The 14546-nt window shown below is 41.4% G+C and overlaps 1 protein-coding gene across 4 annotated transcripts in view; it reads left to right on the top strand.

Moving 5' to 3' along the window:
* The first annotated feature begins 5309 nt into the window (after positions 1–5309).
* LOC144702699 (FAD-linked oxidases family protein) overlaps positions 5310–14546 on the top strand; it is a 43304-nt gene continuing 34067 nt past the window's right edge. For 2 of the 4 annotated variants that reach the window (XM_078574709.1, XM_078574706.1), the window contains exons 1-7: positions 5311–5645; positions 5727–5820; positions 6066–6166; positions 7159–7207; positions 7272–7364; positions 7996–8110; positions 11775–11835. In XM_078574709.1, coding sequence (XP_078430835.1) covers positions 5410–5645; positions 5727–5820; positions 6066–6166; positions 7159–7207; positions 7272–7364; positions 7996–8110; positions 11775–11835 — 749 coding nt within the window. In that variant the 5' untranslated portion in view covers positions 5311–5409. Of the gene's footprint in view, positions 5646–5726; positions 5821–6065; positions 6167–7158; positions 7208–7271; positions 7365–7995; positions 8111–11774; positions 11836–14546 lie in introns of all 4 variants that reach the window. The other 2 variants (XM_078574708.1, XM_078574707.1) reach the window with 2 other exon arrangements.

The following is a 14546-nucleotide window of genomic DNA, read 5'->3' as shown; positions in this document are numbered from 1 at the left end:
ATATAAATCTTGCATTTCTAATTGATTCAAATAAAATATCTTACCTCTCAATGCGCGACCTGGGCTGGGCTCTAAGCCTTCGAATGGGCCGGCTGCATTGCCTGCTGGGCGCCTGGTCTTTGCCGACTGTGGGCTGGCTTGAGCCTTGCGCTCGCCGGCATGCTGCTGGCTTAGTCCCGCGCGCTTGGTAGGCCCAATAAACTCCCCCTTTTTATGGTTACACATATATGTTTCTTCTTCGTTAATTTTTCTCTATTTCTTTACTCTCTTAATTTCTCCAACTTCCTTTTCTTCCCTGCAATATGATACATACTGAATAGAAAATTAGATTATTAAGAAGGTCTTAAATATACATTTACTAACTAATATTTAAAGGTCTAAAACATGCATAAAAATGACATTAAACTGCATCATTTTATCGTTTGCTCTATTTAGTGCATGAAATATAAAATTCTTATAAAATTGGAGAAAAAACACATGAAATGATCCCGAAATACCCTTAAAATATGTATAATTACATGACATATTTTGGGTCTATCAGAGACCTAATCCTTGTGATTGAGCCTCATAAGCCATTGCTTATTCTGAATGCTGAAGGGGTCTTTAGGTTATGAATATTTCACTACAAGTGTTTCTACAATGTAATATGTACAGTACTCCTTGATGTATCTGCTACCAAAAATCCCACCACCGAGGCCAATACCAGAAACATAGATGCTGGAAGATATTCTTTGAAATAGCTAAACAAGCTTCATATTAAAGAATTATGTTACATACCTCGGCCCCACTTGGCAAGGCCAAAGGTTAAATTTTTAACTCGACTGAAAGTTTGGCATGCTCAAAGAAAATATTGTTTCTCTATCGAATTCAGTCTGACCAAAATTTTGCTAAAACATTTTATTCCTTCATAATTACTAAACATACATATTTTACTCCAAAGTATTTCTCATTTTTTAGATATTTTATACTCTCCACATTGTCCCATGATTTACCAGGAGCTTACTCAAGTCAACCATATAAGTTAGAAATTATGAAGTCCGAACATTTATATGTTTGTTAATTCAAATGCATTAACTATGAATGTTAAAATTATATGTATGATGTTGATTTCTTAGGAAACTTTAAAATGCCAACTACTTACAATAATTTGGACATAAAATATTCAAAAGGGACGTTTTCAATACATCCAAATGGTTATATTTTTCCACTGCATTATCTTGGAGAACTTCTTTATTAGAAATACACATATCGGTTAATGAATATTTTGTGTAATGTGGCTATGATCTTGGAATATTGATTTCTAAATGATATTTTAGTTTGCATACTATCAAGTCATTGGTTTGATTTCTTTGATCACCAGTTTTCTTTTGAGTTTCCTATTTTTGGATTATTTATTTCAACACAGAGATCAATACTTATCTATTTTTAAACCAACTCTCTGTTTCAAATTTGGTTGACTAATTTCAAGCATTTGTCAGACTGAATGTATTGGATTTTACTTATAATATTCCCTTTAGCTGTCTCATTGTGAAACAATTATAGATACATTCAATATAAGTAATAATATTATTCATTAAATTAAAAATAGACACATGAAATAGTGGTTCAAAGGTTTAACTTGAGTGAAGCCAAAATAATTAAGTTGAAAACTATTCGTTTGCCCAAAAAATTTGTAAAAGTTTAATTTTTGTGAGTAATTTGTTTTAGAAGTCTGATTTTTTGGATTTGACTGAGATGAAAAGCTTATAATGGTTCTCAGTGGAAGACTTCAAATAAAATAAAAATGACATTGATAATTTAATGATTTCTTGGATCATCAAGTGAGATTTTTTTGAGTTGCTCCTGTATGCAACCTCTAGATGTATCAATGTGGTTCGCGGCATGTTGAATCTCCTCCATCTCCTTGATGAGCTTTGTTCACTCTTCGTTGTTGTTGTTAAGTCATCTCGATCATGTTAGGAATGCAGATGAGATATGAGAAGAAGTTGAAGTGGAAGAGCCATGAAAAATTCTAGACTAGGTGGATTTTGTTTAGGGCCTTACCCAATTTAGACTAAGTGGGTATTTTTCATAAAACCCCCAAACTTTAAATATGAATTACAAAATCCAAAAGATAGTTTCAGTGTGACCTTCGAGGCCCATGTATCAATCTAGTCTATGAATCTAGTGGCCCATTACCATTTATTGGCCTTGAAAATTAATTAACTATGTCGTCATATATATTCATTAATGACGTATCTATTTTAGGCAATCGATAGATCTATTCTCTAGTCAATGGGTTGCTAAGCTATACCTCATGCTCTAGAAGGTACAAAATAGTGAGTATCGACTTACTCATGGAACATGTTTTATGAGTGACTCCAAAATATCACTAATACACTCCAAAATCTCAGTTGATAACTCAGATTTTGGTAAATCTTTAATGATAAAGTAATCATTATTTATAGTCGTTCAGGTAATCTTAATTAAATAATAATAATTATAAACCTTACTAGCCTAGGGAGAGTAAGGGTCGATCCTCAGTGAATTTTCAGCTTAAAATATTTTTTGGTAGATTTGTATAAGTTTGTTTTATACTTATAATTTATTACCTATAAAGCAAAGTAACGAGATTAGCTAAAATAATAGCTAAAATTCTATCTATATAAAAATTAATCCTAGAATGAAATATTAGGCGAAGCCTGATTTTTGGGAATTTTAAAGATTTTTACGGAATTATTTTAAATTTAAAATAAGATAAAAATAAACTAAATTAAAATAAAATGAATTTAAGCGTCTAGATGTTGAAGGCGTTGGAACCGTCTGGATGTTGGCTAGCTGCTCCAAGACTAACCTACATACAAAGGTGAACAAATGGGGATGAAGGGGAAGAAATAGTGATCAAACCTCTTTGTTACACCTGCCAAGGCCCAAGGTGATCAAGACTCTTCCACTTCTCCAACAGTTCGTGTTCTAGAATGCCCTTGCTCTACCCAACTCTCACTAAAGGTAAGAGGAACTCAATAGAAATAGCACACATGCCACTAATCTTGGATTTAGATTGAAACAAGAATGAGTTTACATTGGATTGTGAGTATAGTGCAGGGACACGGACGGGATGATTTTTTTATCCCGTGACAAAAAAATTGTCCCGTGCAAAGATACAACAAATTTTGGGACAAAAATTCATCCCGGGGACCATCGGACGGAACGGTTTTTGTCCCATGGGATGAAAAAACCGTCCGTTCAGAGGCCTCAGATGTTGGACGGACGAATCTGGACGGAAAACCGCCAGATTCACATCCAACGGTTGAGATGTAGCCACGTGGCCTCACAATGCCAATTTGCATCAAAGTCCCTATTTTTTTACGTGCGTGCAAACGGACGTCGCTCAGAAATGATTTTACATATGGCCCTACGCATTCTCTCTCCTCCGTAATTCCCTAAAAAACTTAGAAAAATCTATATTAATATAAATATACGATGGATTTTTTGTCCGGGACGAGGGACAGGATGAAAATTTTTCCTAGGACTGGATTGGACGAAAATTTGTCACGAGAGGACTGGACAGGATGGTTTTCTAAGTGTTGGACAAAAATTCATCCCGTCCTTTGTCCCTGAACTGAATCCAGATGTCGGATGGGACGAAATTCGTCCAGTCCTGTCCATCATCCACGTCCGGGACGATCCAGAACTATAATTGTGAGGAGTTTACATAGGAAAGAGAGAGAAATGATGACCCTTGGATCTCCCAAGGCCTTGAATGGTTCAGATCTTTTCTGCAGCCTCAATCCTGATGAAGAGGTGTCGTCCAAGAGGTGTTCGCTCACTCCATTCACACTTGGAGGGGATAACACTCGAGGAGAAGAGAGATGAATGGAGCATGGTATCTAAAATTGACTTCTTAGGCTATATAATAATATCCTAGGCCTAATTACACATTTAATTAATGGCACAATAACCCATTTTGGCCAGCCCAATTAATTTATTCTACATCACATAAAAATGAATCCATCATGGATTGATTTAACCCAATGACTAGGTTGAGCTAATAACACAATAGGTACCAAGCCACATTAAGCATCAAGGACAATAATGAGGTTATGCTACCCACATATAGAATATGTTACCATAAATGTGTAATCCCTTGTCAGCTCAGTACTCAATTGACTAGGGGTATAGTCAATTACCAAACCATAATCGGTCATCCCAGTTGGTACTCATGCATAGGAAAATATTTGGAAAACTTATTTTCTCTTATCTTCATTTTCCTAGATAAGGAATTATTTCGTCATCTTTCAAGCCTATCTTCCCTCTCATACCACGTCAGATGGTCCCATCTTCCCACAAATCACTTTGGTGGAGTTTTTACCATATCCGAGCTATGAATTTTTGAACTCACACGAGCAGGGACTCTTAGGTCAAATTCATAACATATTGATCCATACAGAAATTTCATTTTGTGTGTTTAGGTCTGAACACCACATTTACATTGTGATATGAATGAATTCAAATTCACAATTAGGAATATGAAATCAAGGAAATTGGAACGTCAAATACTTGGATATAGATGCTTTTATATATGTGATAAGACTACTATTCAGACGCCTCAATTTAATGTATGAATAATATATTCCTACATTTCATTAAAGTATCTAAAGACGCACTGATCATTGTTGACCTTTATCTGATAAGGATGAGGGAATTAGTACTTATTTTTGCTAGAAGCATACATTTCCTCAAGCCTCAATTCAATAACTCATGCACATGGATTTTAACTAATCAGTGGAAGTAAAAGTCCAGAGTTTCAAATTTTGAAAGATGGATGTTTTTAAGATTTTGGTCAGTCTATAAATATCTAAGTTAAAAAGTTTTCTAAAATGTGAAGTGGGAAGCATGTACTTATAGAAGACAAGACTGATAAAAAATTGAAGTCAATTTGCACTTACTGCGAAAATATATGAAGGGAGGATCAGGAGCCATCTGATGGAGATCAAGTACAATACTAGATGATGTGATCACTTGAATGGAGAATGATAAAATTGAACTAATCAGCGTCCTCTATTAGTCAACTTAAGTCATGTGCATGATAATTCACTCATGCCAACTCAATGCCTCAGTTATCACTGGATGCACATATTCATGTGATCTCTCCATCCTATTGAAGACTAGTAAAATCATATCAAATAAACACAAAACAAACATCAGGATGATTTGAAAACTTGTGAAAATTCTAATGAAATAGTGAATCATCCCTTGAGTATTCATATAAAATAAAGCACTGATTTCCAGTTACAGTCAAACAATATCTAGAAACAAAGTATTGATAGATTGTCATTACAGGTAGAAGAAGTTAGAAGAAGGTTGAAGAATTTGCTATAGTTTCTCTTCCTGTCTTCTTCTCTGTTGATAATCGGCTGGAGATTCGACATGGGTTTTCTCTTTCGAGCTTCTGCGAGCAATTCTGGAGCGGCGAGGAAGCTGATCCGACGAGCAATTCAAGCCGCATGTTCATCTTCCGCCGGCGTTGAATCTACCCACACCGCCAGGAAAACGAAAACGGGCGTTGAATCCCTTCTCCCTCTCGCATTCGCCGCGTCTGCCGGCGTCGTCGCCTTTGGATTCGCTCCTCGGGCTTCGCTCTGTGACTCCGGCGACAAGAACAGGTAGTATGAGCTTGTTTACGCTTTGATCTTCACTGTTTTCGCTTCATTCGCGTAGTTGAATGAGATTGGGTCGTACTGCAGTGAGAAATGGAATGGGGGCGGAGAAATGCTGCTGCGGGCTTCTCACAGGGCGGTGTCGAAGGAGCTGTTCGAAGAATTGAGAGCTGTCTGCGGGGTAGGATGAAGAATTTACGTAGGATTTTTTGGTTTGGTGTTCAGTTCTTCGTGAATCTTTGCTTGCTTATCGAGCAGGGAAGGGCTAGCTTGAATCTGACTCTTGTTCGTATAATACTTGCATAAATAATTCATGCTCTAGTATCCAAATCTTTGGGATTGAAGGAAAGGGTCGCTTCAAATGTGCTGATTGATGGGAATTTTGACGTGGATCATATTCGATGATGGGTTTTCTGTTTTTTCCAGGATAACATGACGGTGGATTATGAAGAGAGGCATTTTCATGGGAAGCCGCAGCACAGTTTTCACAAGGCCGTGAATGTTCCTGATGTTGTGGTATATCCCAGGTGAGTGTCATCATGTTCTTGGTTTGTGAGGTTTGGATGAATCTCTACTATTCGGCAGTTTGGGTGCTCGTTCATTCATCATGTGTTTGAAATCCGATGTAAATCAGATATTACACAAAATATATAAACCCAGTTCAATACCAACGTCGGTTTTCAGAGAGGTGAAGTGGGAATGAGGGTGAGAGAAGAGAACGGAAAAAGTGGAGAAAGTGGAGGGGTGGACGATGCTGAATGTTGAAGTAGATTGCCGTTCCTTTTCTCCCTTCTGCGACTGAAGGGCTAAAAAGGCCTTTAGGTTTGGCCCGGCCTGGGCCGGGCCAACACCAATTCCAAATCGCGTCATCATATTCTTCATCTTCATGTATTATTTATTTTCTCTGCTGATACTTTCATATACCACCCCAGGGGTTTCTTCAGCACTTTATCTCATAAGAGGAATCATGCTCTTTGGTATTTGGGGAGTTTTCTGCATGGATAGCTTGAGGTCTTTCATATGAATGGATAATTTAATAATTTCTTACTATGAATAGATTACTTTTATAGAGATTTATAGAGATTCATGCCTATCACATTTCTGTGGTCATTTTTTTGATAGGGACCTTGGGTGGGTTGCTTCTGAGAAAGATATTGAAAGGGTAGACAGAGAGAGACAAAAACTTATGTGGTTGGCTTTTTTTGTTAAGAACCATAAATGGTCTCCGCGGGGAAGATCTCGGAAGTGGGGAGAAAGATAGAGTGTATGTTTTTCATTGGGAAAAAGAGAGAATTGACCTGGCTACAAGTTTGGATTGGCACCTGAACCCCCACTGACTGGGAGGTCTCACAGCCAATTCAGCAACTTCTTGTCTTCCCATTTTAAGGGAAGGTATATGTATTTAAAGGGAATTACTCGAAAGGAAAAATACCTAAAATATTCATGACACGAACTGGGTAGCCCAACTTTTTTCTCACTAACCTGGCGTTTCATGTGTATCCGTGTATACGTTTTCTAGGTCGCACGAGGATGTCGTGAAAATTATAGCATTGTGTAACAAGTATAAGGTTTTCGCTCTACCCTGATCTGAACTCTTTTGGTCGAGTGTCTGACAATATTTGTTCCTGGCAGGCGCCTATCGTTCCATATGGAGGGGCCACCTCAATTGAGGGGCACACTCTAGCTCCTCATGGTGGTGTATGCATGAACATGTCTTACATGAATGTGAGAGAACTCCAACACCCATATGACAACCTTGGTTCTACAATTTTTTTGTTTGGATGTCTAATCTAAGGTTATTTGTTCACCTTTGAACCCTAATAATCAAGACTATTTCGCTTAAATGGGAAGCTCTATCATCGATTGCACAGTTTCAAAACCTTAAATTTAGTGGCTTGAGGGGCTTGCCCTTTTTCCCCATCTGAAACTCTATATTTAACGTTGTAAAGTTTAGTCTCCTATGGATGAACACCATGTTTTCTTGTTTTCTTAATGGTTCTAGATTTTCTCTACCCGTTTATATCACATAAAATGGGAAGAAACCCTCTCCAAATTGTCCAGCTCTCTAAGCCTGCTTCTGCTTCTAGGACCGATGGACGAATAGACAAACATACATTTCCTGCTTGTTTGAGTAATAGCAATGAGATTCCCCACTATCATGCTAAGAATAGCTAGGATTCCAGAAGAATTTGTCATTCATTTGATGAGTTTTTTCGTGAAGCTTAGATTTTTTTGTACCAGAAAAAGATGAGACGCCAAACTTGACACTGGGAGTTCTTTAAGATTTGTCAGATATGACACGGAGAGCTCTTTATGATTTGCTATCAGTTTATATTTTAGGTGTTTCCTATTTCAGAAAATAAAGGCCTTGCATGTGGAGGATATGGATGTTGTGGTGGAACCAGGAATTGGATGGATTGAGCTTAATGAGTACTTGAAGCCATATGGTCTCTTTTTCCCGCTAGATCCAGGTAAGTGGCCTTTAAATTATATCTTCTTGTGGTGTTGGGGCATCTTGACGCATTATCTAGGATATTGAATCACGGTGAAATTTTCCATGGAACACTCCCTATCACTTCCTATTCATGTAGATATCTTCTTGTACTGTTGTTTTTTTGAAAGAAAGATAGGGGAGATCACAAAGTCGGTGACCCTCCCGATGAGATTAGTTCTGTTGTTGCGGCAACAATTTCAGCAGCTTATAAGTGATTTCATGAGGATGGAACCTGGGAAATTGAATGTTTTTCATTTTGGGTTTACTTGGTATTTATCTACTGGAGAAAGGGTATTATTCCTTGATTCTATTGGGTTTGGTTTGGATGTTATCAATGATGCATTAGTTGCAGTGTCTTTACAGTTGGAGTTTCTGTGTGTAGAAATAGTAAGAGTGTTATATTAATTCTGTCTCCATAATTTTTGTGCTGTTCGGCCTATTTTGTTCCATGACATGTCTTCTTTGTCTCCAGAAACTTGTAGAAAGCCAAATTTCTAGTTTGGTAACATGAAAAGGATAATCTACAATGCCTTTTTAGTTTACTGTGGTTGATATTGTTAGGCCAGAATCTCTGCAAGCGATTCAACACTGGCCTCTTTTCTGCTACCTAGTTCATCAGAAAAATGTAAATCTCATGCTAACCATGGCCATCTCGTGTATTTCCTAGTTTACAGCTTGATATAACCTACCAGTTTACTAAAGGGAATATGACTACTCTGTTGGAATGTGTTCCATTCGCCACTAAAAAACTAGTTAGATTCTAAATTTTCCTTCATTAGAGGATTTGAGGCGTTCAGCCCCTTGAGTTAGACATATTTCTTTGGTGGTGACAATTAACTCTTGACAGTCATTTACTGTTGTCTTTTCTAATCACTCCATCATGGTAGTTCCTTTTATTGGCAGAATATTAAACATATGGTGGCGAATGGAAGGCGGCGGTCAAATCATATCTACAAAGTGAAAGTGGGGGATCAAGAGTTTGATGGGCCTCAGGCGGTTGGAGAAACATTAGCCGGTCACTTCCAAATGGTAACCAAGCGGGGACCCCGCAACCAGTGTAGATGGGAGGGTCGAGGGGTATCCCGGTTACCACAGGCACAACAAGATGAGCTAGTGAGGTCTTTTAGTGAGGAGGAGGTGAGGGCGGCAATCAAGGGCTAGAATGGGGAGGGAACTCCAGGCCCTGACGGCTTCCCCGTCTTTTTCTTCAGCGAATTCTGGGAAGTTGTCGGCCCTGACATAATGGATGCCTTGGGAGAATTCCAGAGGGACAACTTTGGCATGGACAGACTTAACCGGTCATATTTATTTCTGTTGCCCAAGTGCACAGGGGCGGTGAACGTGGGGGATTTTAGACCCATTGCTTTGTCGAATTCTATTTATCTCATCATCGCCAAGGTATTAGCTAACCAGTTTAGGGTGATCATTGGGGAGCTAAATGGTCCATTCCAATCGGCCTTCATCCCGGGTAGGCAGCTGCAGGAGAGTGCAGTAGTGATGGGGGAGATCATATCATCTTGGAAAATAAAGGGGACAAAGGGATTTATTTGGAAGGTGGACTTCACGAAAGCTTATGACTCGCTCGATTGGAAATTCCTATGGTCCGTCATGAGAAAGTGGGGATTCCCCAAGTTGTGGATGACCTAGGTACGACGGTGCGTTACATCCCACTCTTTCTCGGTCTTGGTCAATGGCCGGGCGGAAGGAGGGTAGATCCACCCACAGAGAGGAGTCAGGCAGGGTTGCCCTTTAGCCCCACTGCTATTTGTCCTGGCGGTAGACACACTGGCCAGTTGTACCCTTAAGGCATGCGAGCGAGGCCTTCTACGAGGCGATCACATGGCGAGTGATGGGGGGGGCATCCCATTGCTCCAGTATGGAGATGACACAACTTTCTTTATGGAAGGTTCGGTGAAGGAAGCTCACACCGTATCGTCTCTGTTGGAGCTGTTCGCGGATTTTTCAGGACTAAGCCTCAACCGGGATAAGTCAGTGTTCGTGGGATTCGGCTTATCCTCCGAGGAGGAGAATCTATGCGCCTGGGCACTAGGTACACCGCGAGGCTCACTTTCGATGAGATATTTGGGGCTCCCTCTCACAGGGAGATGAATCTTAGCCGCAGAATGGCAACCAGTGATCGATAAGGTGGAGCGGCGGTTGGAGGGCTGGCAAAGCAAGGTACTTTCACGCGGGTGTCGCCTAGTACTGTTGAGATCAGTGCTCTCTGCTATCCCTATCTTCTACCTGTCAATGTTTAAGGCGCCGGTAGGAGTGACCAATCGATTCGAAGGGTTAATGAGACGTTTTTTTTTGGGGAGGGAAGGGAGAAGGGGGTAGAGGAGGGATACCCCTGGTCGCATGGAATGTGGTCTGTATAGATTCGTGAAACAGGGAGGACTGGGTATTCTCCACTTGGAATCCATGAACCTGGCATTACTCGCTAAATGGGTGGAACGGCTAGTGTCATCGACGGAGGGGCTGGCCTTCAAGGTATTTAGGGACGTATATGATGCACCGTTGAATTGGGAGTGGGCGCATAAGAGGGGGGAATCCCCTTTTAGGCGTAGTTTGAGGCAAACCATTCCGCACATCTGGGAGTTCTTTGACCCCCGGTTGGGGGACGGGGGAAGGTTCCGGTTTTGGACCGACAATTGGACGAAGCATGGCCTCCTGAAGATGCAGTTTCCGAGACTCTTTGCACTGGCAAGGGACCCCAATATCGCCATCAGCGAGTGTTGGGACAGGGTGTGGGTCCCTAACCTTCCTGGGACTCTGTCGGAGGATCGTTTCGTGGAGTTGCTGGGGATGCATGAGATCATCATACCTCTCAGCCCTTCGGGAATTTCCCGGGACAGGTAGGTATGACGGGGGCCGCCTTTCTCAGTAAAAGAGGCGTATTTGAAAATTCGGGGGGAAGGGAGGGATGACATCTCAACCGATACTACATGTCACACTATTATGAAGCAAAAGCTCCCCCTAAAGGTGCGACAGTTTGGGTGGCTGTTGAGGAGACAAAGACTGATCACACGGGTATACAGCAGGCGATGGGCACCGACGGAGCCCGTCTCGTGCCCTCTGTGCAGCGGGGGTGAGGAAGACTGCTCACACCTTTTTATCACATGCCCGTTTGCCAGGCGTGTATGGGCATCACAGCAGGTTTCCGGGGTGAATATTTCCTCTGACGCCGAGTTTTGGGCCTCAGTCACAACGGGTAGATACCGGAGCACAGCGGACTAGGGGAGAATATTGGCAGTACTTTGGGCGATATGGATGCACCGAAATGATTTAGTGTTCAAAGGAGGGACAGCATCGGTAGACAACGTCATCTCGAACGTTGCAATTTTACTATCTTTTTGGGGGTTGGGTGGTTAGAGGGAAGGCCTTACGTGGCCATGTATATGTTGTGTACATACTGTTCGCATTTCTTAGTGGCACAGGTGGACCACCGGTTTCCAGGTGGTCTGCCCTACTTTATTTCAAAAAAAAATTAAACATGACATGTTTTTAAGCTTCTATTGGATGTAAGATGATTGCTCTATTGACAGTTCTCTCCTTTCTGCAAAACTTTTTAGTTCATTGTGGTTTAATCTTGGTTACAATCAATATCCTTGACCTTTAGGATACATTTCCTTCATAAACAGGCCCTGGTGCGTCCATTGGAGGAATGTGTGCTACTCGTTGCTCGGGCTCTTTAGCTGTGAGGTATTTTTCCTGTAGAGACTGATAATGTCATAAGTTTTGGTGGAACACACATGGAAGAGCAAGATAGGGAGAGAGAGATAGATGGAGAGAGGGGGGGAGAGCAAGATAGGGAGAGAGAGATAGAGGGAAAGAGGGGGGGGGGAGAGCGAGATAAGGAGAAGGGGGGGGGGGGAGCAAGATAGGGAGAGAGAAATAGATGGAGAGAGAGGGGGGGGAGAGCGAGATAGATGGAGAGGGGGGTGGGGGGGAGAGTGAGATAAGGAGAGGGGGGGGGAGAGAGATAGAGGGAGGGAGGCAGTCAGACAGAGAGAGGCATAGTGAAAAGACCTGAAAGCTGTTGCACTAGAGAGACCAATGTGGGAGCAAGAATTTGGACTTAGTTTGCTTGCAACATTGGCATGAATATGTGTGGCTCTCATTAAACATCAGGTTAAATGGAATATGAAGATCCACCTAGCTGTCATTATAAATAGGCATTAATTAAGATGGATTTAAATCCCGACTCCATGTGGGGTGCACGTGTCAAACCTTGGCCAAGAGCAGAAGAGGAAAACTTCAAATCTCATGGCCCTACACCAGTGCCAACATGCTCCTCTGATTCATTGATAGGGTTTTGGCTGAAAAGGATATTCATTCTATTTTCTAAGTCTGGGTTATAAACCAGATAAAAACAAGTGGCTGGGGCCACTTAAGTAACATAAAGCCACATGGAAATTTTTTTCTTTGAACAATAAAGCCACATTGAAATTGAGTGACTAAAGAAAAAGGACTAGTCGGTCAATACAAGGCGTAGCCCAGTTACAAGATTTTTCAAAAGAAAGATAGGCCACTTTTACCCCGTGGCCAATTAATAGACTAAGAAGGAAACAAAATAAAGGCAGTGACGAGAAAAGGGAGACTGTCTAACAGTCTGAAAAGAAATCTCAGACTGTCCAAGTAAAAAAGGTGGAGTGCACGATAAGTTTGGAGAGGGATGTCTTGTTCAGAGAGCAATCATGACATCAGTAGCCTCGTAAGAAGTTGGAGATGGTGGATCTTCAGATTTGAACGCGTTAACTGCAGGGTTTTTTTTTGAAACATTAAAGGGGTGAACACCCAATGAATCATTGAACACCCCCCCCCGCCCCCCAGGACCTTATAGTCCCTTCACCATTTATCTGATCAAATTCGAATCCTTCCCTCTCTGCCAATCGCCTGCTGGAGCCATGTTGCTTTTAAACCCTCCACTTTATGTATGGTTCCATCTGTAGAAGCCATTCTTCCCTTGAACAGTACCTCATTTCGATGCAACTAGATGGCCCACAATACTGCCAGTTTCGCTTGTCCACCTTCGTTTCCTCTGCCTCTGCAATTCTGGACTGAGTCCCTGAAAATCTCTTCAGATGTCATTGCCAACCTTGATAATACCTGGCTGGCCCAAATCGTGTGAGCAAATGACCACTCAAAAAAGAGATAATTGCAGTCTTCTTCCCCATAAGAGCATAGCAGGCACTGTGACGGTGCGTCCGGATATAGCCTTTTGTGAAAAACTCTTGTCATTAGTCTTCTTCGTGCTAGCAACTAACTGAAGATCCTCACTTTCAGCGGAACTATTTGTCGCCATATGAATCTGCATGCTTGGATTAGCGACCTATCTTCCTCTCGGTCCTCCCGGATCCTTGCGTAGGCCAGTTGTCCATACCCAACCATCTTGCTCTCCGCCATTTGGTCTTAATTGGATTAGGGATTGTTGCATATCCATAAGTTCAGACACCCGCTGGTCGGATAAGGCGCCCTGTATGATCGGTGTCCATACTCAATCCCAATAGTCCCGAAAATGGGCATTTTGATTCTGGGCGAGCGCGTACAATCAAGGAAAGTTTCACTCAAGATGCCATGAGCTGACCATGCATCCCTCCAATATTGAAACATCGCCCCGTCGCCTAACTTGGCAGAAAAAAATATTTGTACTTGTGAAAAGATTTGTCTAAGGCCTTGCCAGAATGACGAGGCCCCATGATACATATCTGACTTTCTTTCCCAATTCAATCCTCTGCCATAGATGTCTCGCAATAATTGATGGCAAGATCACACGTGGATTCATAATTCTCTCCACCCATTTGGATAACAATGCAATATTCATACTCTGCATGTACAGGACCCCTAGACCTCCCAAATTGTTGGGATGACATACTTTGTCCCAAGCCACCATCGCAAGTCCCTTACTTTGTTCCGGCCCAGAACCTCTCCATAGAAAGCGTCTCATCATGCCTTCTAATCTCTTCCCGACTCCTGCTGGCATCTTGAATATTGAGAGGTAAAATATCGGAATGGATGAGAGCACCGATCGCAACAACACCAATCGACCCCCTCTTGATTACACCTTAGCATGCCACCCCTCTAGTCGTCTTTCCATCTTCTCAATGACTGGTTACCAATCTTCTCTTGTCATCCTCCCCTTTGTTAGAGGTAGGCCCAAATACCTCATTGGGAGATTCCCAATCAGTGTTCTCAGTATCTCGTGCACTGTGTCTCCTCTTCTGGAGATAGGCCATTGCACAAAAAGATTAATTTGTTCTGGTTAATTTGTAGTCCCGAAAAATCTGCGAATAGATCAATTATGATAGATAGATTTTTCGCTTCCCTTGCTGAACCTTCTAAGAAGAAGGTGGTGTCAATGGCATATTGGAGCAGGGGAATCCCATTTTGGTGGTTAGACAATTGATAGCCTT

The sequence above is a fragment of the Wolffia australiana genome, chromosome 4 (genome assembly GCF_029677425.1).
Source record: "Wolffia australiana isolate 7733 chromosome 4, ASM2967742v1".
NCBI lineage: Eukaryota > Viridiplantae > Streptophyta > Magnoliopsida > Alismatales > Araceae > Wolffia > Wolffia australiana.
This window is presented reverse-complemented; position numbering and strand designations above follow the sequence as displayed.